This window comes from Aquarana catesbeiana, linkage group LG10 (genome assembly GCF_042186555.1).
Source record: "Aquarana catesbeiana isolate 2022-GZ linkage group LG10, ASM4218655v1, whole genome shotgun sequence".
Classification (NCBI taxonomy): domain Eukaryota; kingdom Metazoa; phylum Chordata; class Amphibia; order Anura; family Ranidae; genus Aquarana; species Aquarana catesbeiana.
Window position 1 is genome coordinate 262828293 of NC_133333.1, and position 11362 is coordinate 262839654.

At 56.3% G+C, this 11362-nt stretch overlaps 1 protein-coding gene across 1 annotated transcript in view; it reads left to right on the forward strand.

Moving 5' to 3' along the window:
- Positions 1 to 11362, forward strand: part of PRDM2 (PR/SET domain 2) — a gene marked incomplete in the record, with an annotated part of 84192 nt that overhangs the window by 32927 nt on the left and 39903 nt on the right. The window contains 1 exon segment of the mRNA XM_073603736.1: positions 8797 to 8919. Within this exon segment, the coding sequence (XP_073459837.1) occupies positions 8797 to 8919 (123 nt within the window).

Genomic DNA, 11362 nt, shown 5'->3' on the forward strand with positions numbered 1-11362 from the left:
TGGTGGGATGTGAGGCAGCGGGATCTCGAGATGGGATGTGGTGGGATCTCGAGGTGGCGGGATCTCGAGATGGGATGTGGTGGGATCTCACGGTGGTGGGATGTGAGGCAGCGGGATCTCGAGATGGGATGTGGTGGGATCTCGAGGTGGCGGGATCTCGAGATGGGATGTGGTGGGATCTCGCGGTGGTGGTATGTGAGGCAGCGGGATCTCGAGATGGGATGTGGTGGGATCTCGGGGTGGCGGGATCTCGAGATGGGATGTGGTGGGATCTCGAGGTGGCGGGATCTCGAGGCAGCGGCGGCCTTCTCCTTGACAGACTATAGCTGGGATATCGGTTTCTTCTATCCCATGGTGGATGCGGGGGATGTGTAAAGTGGATATGGCGGCTTGCCCCTCCCTTTTGAGGAAGAAAAAGATTAAGCATTTGAAACGCGTTGGGTTACCCAGCCAGAGGGACTTCAGTGAAGACATAAGACAGTCCGTTTTATGTCCGGAGTCCGGTCCGGGTCACATTGGGGGGCGGCTACTTTGTACGTTTTTTTCAGCCATTCTCTCACATAGAATGTAAAATATTTTTTACTATAAACTGTCCAGTCATCATACTGACTGCGCTGCCTTTAAAGTTCCATAGGAGGAAAGTCGTCATTGCAGCTCCATTCATGTCAGGAAATAAAAGATTCTGGGCGGAGTTGAGCTTTACAGTTTTCTGAAATCTGTAACCAGAAATGTCACCTATCACACCTTATCGATCGTTCGATGTGGCGGCTGCATTCGTTTGGAAGCCAAACTTTATAATCCGTTACAGAAACAGTTTTCTTTCTTTTGGCAGAAAGATTTTACATAATATAATAAAAAGCTGATCATTTTAAGCACCCCTGTCGGTGTTAAATGGTTTGTCTCCTCCCTCCAATTGATACATTCTTCTGGTGAGCTTGAGCTTTTGAAAAACAACAGACTTACAGGCCAGATCACCAGGTGAAACTAGAAATAAGAAAGCCTAAAGAAGAAAATGAATGCAGCCGCCACATCTAATGATTGGTAATCCGCAATCTAATGTTTGCTTTGGGTGTAATACTGTTTTAACTCTTTCACTGCCGCCATGTAAACGGAACCCCCCAACCCCCGGCCTCTGTACCAGTGAAGAGATTACATTTTTTTTCCGGTTATCGTGTGAAAATAACACTTTAGAGCTGCCATGATTACTTCTTCACCACTGGGAAGGTGCTGGACCAGCGTTATCAGACTCCGCCCACTAAGGAGCCTCAAAGTTTTCAGACCCCGCCCACTAAGGAGCCTCAGAGTTATCAGACCCCGCCCACTAAGGAGCCTCAGAGTTATCAGACCCCGCCCACTAAGGAGCCTCAGAGTTATCAGACCCCGCCCACTAAGGAGCCTCAGAGTTATCAGACCCCGCCCACTAAGGAGCCTCAGAGTTATCAGACCCCGCCCACTAAGGAGCCTCAGAGTTATCAGATCCCGCCCACTAAGGAGCCTCAGAGTTATCAGACCCCGCCCACTAAGGAGCCTCAGAGTTATCAGACCCCGCCCACTAAGGAGCCTCAGAGTTATCAGACCCCGCCCACTAAGGAGCCTCAGAGTTATCAGACCCCGCCCACTAAGGAGCCTCAGAGTTATCAGACCCCGCCCACTAAGGAGCCTCAGCGTTATCAGACCCCGCCCACTAAGGAGCCTCAGCGTTATCAGACCCCACCCACTAAGGAGCCCGGTTTGTGTTCGATCGGGTTCAGCAGGGTGCAGGTGTAATATGCACGTACATAAACACGAGCGTCAGGCGCGCCTATGTATGAAGACGATTGTACAACGCACGTTGGGTCACACGCCGGATGGAGGTCGATGAATAATTTCACTCCAGGGGAACTTATTCTGCAATTTTTCGCGGTTTCCTGGGTGACGCAATCTGAGCAGCGAGATATTTGGTGTCAATTTACCGAAATCTTCTATTTGACCAAAAATTGGGACGTTTTGTTTGAGCTGAAAATAGATGACAAAGTACCAGAAAATGGTGGCCGGTGCTCTGGACTGAGGACTCACAATGTGAAATATTTGGCTGTAGCAGGAGGCAGTTTGTTGGGGGAAGGGCTGGAGAGCGATACAATAATGAGTGTCTGCAGACAACTGTGAAGCATGGTGGAGGTTCCTTCCAAGTCTGGGGCTGCGTTTCTGCCAATGGAGTTGGCGATTTGCTCAGGATCAATGGCGTCCTCAATCCTGAGAAATACTTCTCCATCATGCAATAGCATCAGGGAGGCGTGTGATTGGTCCCAAATTTATTCTGCAGCAGGACAACCCCCAAACATCCAACCAATGTCAGTGTAAAGAAGTAGGAGTCCTGGAAGTGATCGGCCCTCACAGAGCCCTGATCTCCCCATCATGGAGTCTGTCTGGGGTGAAGGATTGGAGGCAGAACAACCTACCTGCTCAGTTCCTTCACCAACTGTGTGCAAGTCTGCCTAGAAAAAGGCGGGCACCCCAAAAATTGATTGGATTTGGATTTCACTTCATTTGCTTTCCATTTCCTTCATTGAAAAAATAAATGATTAACACTTCAATTTCTGAAAGACTTCTTCATTTCCAGCATCACACCTGCCTAAGACTTTTGCACAGTACTATATATAAGGGTTCTCCTGGAGTTGAGGTGCAGCCCATACTGTATTGAGGTGGGGGTGGTCTGTAGAAGTGATGGACGTATATTTTGGGGTCCTCCTGGAGTTGAGGTGCAGCCCATGCTGTATGGAGGTGGGGGTGGTCTGTAGAAGGGATGGATGTATATTTTGGGGTCCTCCTGGAGTTGAGGTGCAGCCCATGCTGTATGGAGGTGGGGGTGGTCTGTAGAAGGGATGGATGTATATTTTGGGGTCCTCCTGGAGTTGAGGTGCAGCCAGTGCTGTATGGAGGTGGGGGTGGTCTGTAGAAGGGATGGACGTATATTTTGGGGTCCTCCTGGAGTTGAGGTGCAGCCAGTGCTGTATGGAGGTGGGGGTGGTCTGTAGAAGGGATGGATGTATATTTTAAAAATCCTCCTGGAGTTGAGGTGCAGCCCATGCTGTATGGAGGTGGGGGTGGTCTGTAGAAGGGATGGATGTATATTTTGAGGTCCTCCTGGAGTTGAGGTGCAGCCCATGCTGTATGGAGGTGGGGGTGGTCTGTAGAAGGGATGGATGTATATTTTAAAGGTCCTCCTGGAGTTGAGGTGCAGCCCATGCTGTATGGAGGTGGGGGTGGTCTGTAGAAGGGATGGATGTATATTTTGGGGTCCTCCTGGAGTTGAGGTGCAGCCCATGCTGTATGGAGGTGGGGGTGGTCTGTAGAAGGGATGGATGTATATTTTGGGGTCCTCCTGGAGTTGAGGTGCAGCCCATGCTGTATGGAGGTGGGGGTGGTCTGTAGAAGGGATGGATGTATATTTTGGGGTCCTCCTGGAGTTGAGGTGCAGCCAGTGCTGTATGGAGGTGGGGGTGGTCTGTAGAAGGGATGGATGTATATTTTGAGGTCCTCCTGGAGTTGAGGTGCAGCCAGTGCTGTATGGAGGTGGGGGTGGTCTGTAGAAGGGATGGATGTATATTTTGGGGTCCTCCTGGAGTTGAGGTGCAGCCAGTGCTGTATGGAGGTGGGGGTGGTCTGTAGAAGGGATGGATGTATATTTTGGGGTCCTCCTGGAGTTGAGGTGCAGCCAGTGCTGTATGGAGGTGGGGGTGGTCTGTAGAAGGGATGGATGTATATTTTGAGGTCCTCCTGGAGTTGAGGTGCAGCCAGTGCTGTATGGAGGTGGGGGTGGTCTGTAGAAGGGATGGATGTATATTTTGGGGTCCTCCTGGAGTTGAGGTGCAGCCAGTGCTGTATGGAGGTGGGGGTGGTCTGTAGAAGGGATGGATGTATATTTTTGGGGTCCTCCTGGAGTTGAGGTGCAGCCAGTGCTGTATGGAGGTGGGGGTGGTCTGTAGAAGGGATGGATGTATATTTTGGGGTCCTCCTGGAGTTGAGGTGCAGCCAGTGCTGTATGGAGGTGGGGGTGGTCTGTAGAAGGGATGGATGTATATTTTGAGGTCCTCCTGGAGTTGAGGTGCAGCCAGTGCTGTATGGAGGTGGGGGTGGTCTGTAGAAGGGATGGATGTATATTTTGAGGTCCTCCTGGAGTTGAGGTGCAGCCCATGCTGTATGGAGGTGGGGGTGGTCTGTAGAAGGGATGGATGTATATTTTGGGGTCCTCCTGGAGTTGAGGTGCAGCCCATGCTGTATGGAGGTGGGGGTGGTCTGTAGAAGGGATGGATGTATATTTTGGGGTCCTCCTGGAGTTGAGGTGCAGCCAGTGCTGTATGGAGGTGGGGGTGGTCTGTAGAAGGGATGGATGTATATTTTGGGGTCCTCCTGGAGTTGAGGTGCAGCCAGTGCTGTATGGAGGTGGGGGTGGTCTGTAGAAGGGATGGATGTATATTTTGGGGTCCTCCTGGAGTTGAGGTGCAGCCCATGCTGTATGGAGGTAGGGGTGGTCTGTAGAAGGGATGGATGTATATTTTGAGGTCCTCCTGGAGTTGAGGTGCAGCCAGTGCTGTATGGAGGTGGGGGTGGTCTGTAGAAGGGATGGATGTATATTTTGAGGTCCTCCTGGAGTTGAGGTGCAGCCAGTGCTGTATGGAGGTGGGGGTGGTCTGTAGAAGGGATGGATGTATATTTTGGGGTCCTCCTGGAGTTGAGGTGCAGCCCATGCTGTATGGAGGTAGGGGTGGTCTGTAGAAGGGATGGATGTATATTTTGAGGTCCTCCTGGAGTTGAGGTGCAGCCAGTGCTGTATGGAGGTAGGGGTGGTCTGTAGAAGGGATGGATGTATATTTTGAGGTCCTCCTGGAGTTGAGGTGCAGCCAGTGCTGTATGGAGGTAGGGGTGGTCTGTAGAAGGGATGGATGTATATTTTGGGGTCCTCCTGGAGTTGAGGTGCAGCCAGTGCTGTATGGAGGTGGGGGTGGTCTGTAGAAGGGATGGATGTATATTTTGGGGTCCTCCTGGAGTTGAGGTGCAGTATGGAAGTCGGGTGACATTACTGCCTGTGATCTTTGATGGAAGGAAGAAACGGTTAATCTTTTACATTAGGGATCTCCATGTGAAGTCAAAGTTCAGTTTTGATCATTAAAATTCTATAATTTAACCGGCCGGTAGTAAAACATTTGTAGTGGATGCTGGGTGGCGGGGGTTTGCATCTGTACTGAGGAAGCCAATCACAACCTGCAGCTGACGGATCATCCCGGGTCACCTCTTCTGTCCTTATTTCATTCAGCTCTAGAAGGCGCCCGGGATTGTTATCTGACCACCCCCCAAACCGTATATATGACGTCATCCCGCTATAGACCAACTCTCCTACAATATAAATATACCACAAATGTCAGCAATGTCAAATCATCCCTGATGTCACACCTGTACAAGGATTGGTGGGCGGAGACTGCTGATGTCACACCTGTATAAGGATTGGTGGGCGGAGACTGGTGATGTCACACCAGTACAAGGATTGGTGGGCGGAGAGTGGTGATGTCACACCTGACAGAAATCCGGGGCTGTCCTCTGCACACTTCCTGAGCCCCCCCATCCTCTGCACACTTCCTGAGCCCCCCGTCCTCTGCACACTTCCTTTGCCCCCCCATCCTCTGCACACTTCCTGAGCCCCCCTCCTCTGCACACTTCCTGAGCCCCCATCCTCTGCACACTTCCTGAGCCCCCCCATCCTCTGCACACTTCCTTTGCCCCCCCATCCTCTGCACACTTCCTGAGCCCCCCTTCCTCTGCACACTTCCTGAGCCCCCCCATCCTCTGCACACTTCCTGAGCCCCCCCCTCATCCTCTGCACACTTCCTGAGCACCCCCATCCTCTGCACACTTCCTGAGCCCCCCCCTCGTCCTCTGCACACTTCCTGAGCCCCCCCGTCCTCTCTGCACACTTCCTGAGCCCCCCCGTCCTCTGCACACTTCCTGAGCCCCCCTCCTCTGCACACTTCCTGAGCCCCCCCTCCTCTGCACACTTCCTGAGCCCCCCTCCTCTGCACACTTCCTGAGCCCCCCCTCCTCTGCACACTTCCTGAGCCCCCGTCCTCTGCACACTTCCTGAGCCCCCGTCCTCTGCACACTTCCTGAGCCCCCGTCCTCTGCACACTTCCTGAGCCCCCGTCCTCTGCACACTTCCTGAGCCCCCGTCCTCTGCACACTTCCTGAGCCCACCCATCCTCTGCACACTTCCTTTGCCCCCCCATCCTCTGCACACTTCCTGAGCACCCCCCATCCGCTGCACACTTCCTAAGCCCCCCCGTCCTCTGCACACTTCCTATGCCCCCCCTCGTCCTCTGCACACTTCCTGAGCCCCCCCCTCCTCTGCACACTTCCTGAGCCCCCCCTCCTCTGCACACTTCCTGAGCCCCCCTCCTCTGCACACTCCCTGAGCCCCCCCCCCTCCTCTGCACACTTCCTGAGCCCTCCCTCCTCTGCACACTTCCTGAGCCCCCCGTCCTCTGCACACTTCCTGAGCCCCCCCGTCCTCTGCACACTTCCTGAGCCCCCCCATCCTCTGCACACTCCCTGAGCCCCCCCCCTCCTCTGCACACTTCCTGAGCCCTCCCTCCTCTGCACACTTCCTGAGCCCCCCGTCCTCTGCACACTTCCTGAGCCCCCCCGTCCTCTGCACACTTCCTGAGCCCTCCCTCCTCTGCACACTTCCTGAGCCCCCCTTCCTCTGCACACTTCCTGAGCCCCCCCGTCCTCTGCACACCTCTGAGCCCCCCCATCCTCTGCACACTTCCTGAGCCCCCCCATCCTCTGCACACTTCCTGAGCCCCCCCCGTCCTCTGCACACTTCCTGAGCCCCCCCGTCCTTTGCACACTTCCTGAGCCCCCCGTCCTCTGCACACTTCCTGAGCCCCCCCGTCCTCTGCACACTTCCTGAGCCCCCCCGTCCTCTGCACACTTCCTGAGCCCCCCATCCTCTGCACACTTCCTTTGCCCCCATCCTCTGCACACTTCCTGAGCCCCCCCCCCGTCCTCTGCACACTTCCTGAGCCCCCCCGTCCTCTGCACACTTCCTGAGCCCCCCCGTCCTCTGCACACTTCCTGAGCCCCCCCCGTCCTCTGCACACTTCCTGAGCCCCCCGTCCTCTGCACACTTCCTTTGCCCCCCTCCTCTGCACACTTCCTGAGCCCCCCGTCCTCTGCACACTTCCTTTGCCCCCCTCCTCCCGTCCTCTGCACACTTCCTGAACCGCCAGCCCCCGTCCTCTGCACACTGCGTCATGCGCATGCAGTGGGTGCACGAATGACGCGGTGGGCGTGTGAAGGGCTGTGAATGATGTGGTGGGCTGTGAATGACGCGGTGGGCATGCGAATGACACGGGCGTGCGAATGGCGCGGTGGGCTGTGAATGACACGGGCGTGCGAATGGCGCGTTGGGGTGTGAATAACGCGTTGGGGTGTGAATGACGCGGTGGGGTGTGAATGACGCGTTGGGGTGTGAATGACGCGGTGGGGTGTGAATGACGCGTTGGGGTGTGAAAGGCGCGGTGGGGTGTGAATGACGCGGTGGGGTGCGAATGGCGCGGTGGGGTGTGAATGACGCGGCGGGGTGTGAATGACGCGGCGAGGTGTGAATGGTGGGGTGTGAATGGCACGTTGGGGTGCGAATGACGAGGCGGGGTGTGAATGACGCAGCGGGGTGTGAATGGATCGGTGGGGTGTGAATGGCGCAGCGGGGTGCGAATGGCGTGTTGGGGTGTGAATAACGTGTTGGGGTGTGAATGACGCGGCGGGATGCGAATGGCGTGTTGGGGTGTAAATGGCGCGTTGGGGTGTGAATAACGCGTTGGGGTGTGAATGACGCGGCGGGATGCGAATGGCGTGTTGGGGTGTAAATGGCGCGTTGGGGTGTGAATAACGCGTTGGGGTGTGAATGACGCGGCGGGATGCGAATGGCGTGTTGGGGTGTAAATGGCGCGTTGGGGTGTGAATAACGCATTGGGGTGTGAATGACGCGGCGGGATGCGAATGGTGCGGTGGGGTGTGAATGGCGCGCTGGGGTGTGAATGGCGCGGTGGGGTGTGAATGACGCGGCGGGATGCGAATGGTGCGGTGGGGTGCGAATGACGCGGTGGGGTGCGAATGACGCGGTGGGGTGTGAATGACATGTTGGGGTGTGAATGGCGCGGCGGGGTGCGAATGGCGCGGTGGGGTGTGAATGGCGCGGCGGGGTGCGAATGACGCGGTGGGGTGCGAATGACGCGGTGGGGTGCGAATGGCGCGGCGGGGTGTGAATGGTGCGGTGGGGTGCGAATGGCGCGATCGATAATGTAAATGGTAGATTTTTCTTCGATCGATGACACAATCTAGTTTCACATTTAACACACGCATGCGTTGTAGATTTGTCGTTGGGTGTTGGGTTGTTTTGACATAAAAATTTTCATTTTGAGAATCGGAATGAAGGAAAGTCGATCGAACGCAGGGAACGCTTCTCTGACCGTGTATGGGCAGCTTCAGTCGCTGAGTGTGGCAGCCAATCAGGACGGGTCGGTGATTTGCAGTCCTCCTTCCAGCAGAGGGATTGCAGGCTGAGCCCCCCCCCTCCTCTCTCTCCTCCCCCCTCCCCCCCTCCCCTCCTCCGCTCGCTCTTCCTGTTTGGTGAGTCAGTCGGTTGGGAAATATGTTGCAGAGAGAAGCAGCTGCTTGGAGGCTCCACACCCTCCGGCCTGCGACTCTCCACTAACAAGCCGCCCTCTGATTGGTCTTCTGTCTGTCTCTCTCCTTCCTCAGCCAATCGAGCCGGGCGAGGAGCTGCTGGTCTGGTACAATGGAGAAGACAACCCGGAGATAGCAGCTGCTCTGGAGGAAGAGAGGGCTGCCAGCCAACGCAGCAAGAGGGGCTCCCCCAAATCCGCAGAGGTAAGGGGGGGCTGTCACTGCGGGGGAGGGGGTGGAGGGATCTGTCACTGCGGGGGAGGGGGGGGGGCTTGTCTTCCTGCCATGTCGCTGTGACCTTTCCCAGACTCAGCTGTGTGTGTAGAATCGTTCGTCCTCCATCCGATGAGGACTTCCTGCCACGCTCGGCCTCTCCTCCGAGTAAAAGGATTGGCCCTGACAACCGATTTCCCCCCCCCCCCTGACAACCGATCCCCCCCTGACAACCAATCCCCCCCTCCCCCAACAACCGATCCCCCCCGACAACCGATCCCCTCTGACAACCGATCCCCCCTCCCCCAACAACCGATCCCCCCCTGACAACCAATCCCCCCCAGACAACCGATCCCCCCCTCCCCCAACAACCGATCCCCCCCTCCCCCAACAACCGATCCCCCCCTGACAACCAATCCCCCCCAGACAACCGATCCCCCCCTGACAACCAATCCCCCCCAGACAACCGATCCCCCCCTCCCCCAACAACCGATCCCCCCCGACAACCGATCCCCTCTGACAACCGATCCCCTCCGACAACCGATCCCCTCTGACAACCGATCTCCCTGATCCCCCAACAACCAATCCCCCGCCTCGCATCGGCTCCCCCGTCAGGCGCTGAGCTGGCAGTCAGGATGACACTTCATTCGGGACGTTCCCGGAGCTCAGACTGGAGGGATCAGCATAGGGATTACACAGCTTTCCGGGGGGAGGGGATCTCAGGATCGGCCCTAAGCTGACAGGTCAGGACCCCGGAGTCACCTTAAATCTCAGGGGATTCCTCCGTACCGGGAGATACAATCCTTCCCTGTCAGGAACCTTCAGACATCCGGGCTGGTGATCGACGAGGACATTCTGTCCCCCCCATCACTGTCATCACCCCGAGATCTGTCCCCCCCCATCACCATCATCACCCCGAGATCTGTCTCCCCATCACTGTCATCACCCCGAGATCTGTCCCCCCCATCACCATCATCACCCCGAGATCTGTCTCCCCATCACTGTCATCACCCCGAGATCTGTCCCCCCCATCACCATCATCACCCCGAGATCTGTCCCCCCCATCACCATCATCACCCCGAGATCTGTCCCCCCCATCACCATCATCACCCCGAGATCTGTTCCCCCCATCACCATCATCACCCCGAAATCTGTCTCCCCATCACTGTCATCACCCCGAGATCTGTCCCCCCCATCACCATCATCACCCCGAGATCTGTCTCCCCATCACTGTCATCACCCCGAAATCTGTCTCCCCATCACTGTCATCACCCCGAGATCTGTCCCCCCCATCACCATCATCACCCCGAGATCTGTCCCCCCCATCACTGTCATCACCCCGAGATCTGTCTCCCCATCACCATCATCACCCCGAGATCTGTCTCCCCATCACTGTCATCACCCCGAGATCTGTCCCCCCCATCACCATCATCACCCCGAGATCTGTCCCCCCCCCATCACCATCATCACCCCGAAATCTGTCTCCCAATCACTGTCATCACCCCGAGATCTGTCCCTCCCCATCACTGTCATCACCCCGAGATCTGTCCCCCATCACTATTATCACCCCGAGATCTGTCCCCCATCACTATTATCACCCCGAGATCTGTCCCCCCCATCACCATCATCACCCCGAGATCTGTCCCCATCATCACCCCGAGATCTGTCCCCCCATCACTATTATCACCCCGAGATCTGTCCCCCCCATCACCATCATCACCCCGAGATCTATCACCCCGAGATCTGTCCCCCCCCATCACTATTATCACCCCGAGATCTGTCCCCCCATCACTATTATCACCCCGAGATCTGTCCCCCCATCACTATTATCACCCCGAGATCTGTCCCCCCCATCACTGTCATCACCCCGAGATCTGTCCCCCCCATCACTATCATCACCCCGAGATCTGTCCCCATCATCACCCCGAGATCTGTCCCCCCCATCATCACCCCGAGATCTGTCCCCCCATCACTATTATCACCCCGAGATCTGTCCCCCCATCACTGTCATCACCCCGAGATGTGTCCCCCCATCACCATCATCACCCCGAGATCTGTCCCCCCATCACTGTCATCACCCCGAGATGTGTCCCCCCATCACCATCATCACCCCGAGATCTGTCCCCCCATCACTGTCATCACCCCGAGATCTGTCCCCCCCATCACTATCATCACCCCGAGATCTGTCCCCATCATCACCCCGAGATCTGTCCCCCCCATCATCACCCCGAGATCTGTCCCCCCATCACTATTATCACCCCGAGATCTGTCCCCCCATCACTGTCATCACCCCGAGATCTGTCCCCATCATCACCCCGAGATCTGTCCCCCCCATCATCACCCCGAGATCTGTCCCCATCATCACCCCGAGATCTGTCCCCCCCATCATCACCCCGAGATCTGTCCCCCCATCATCACCCCGAGATCT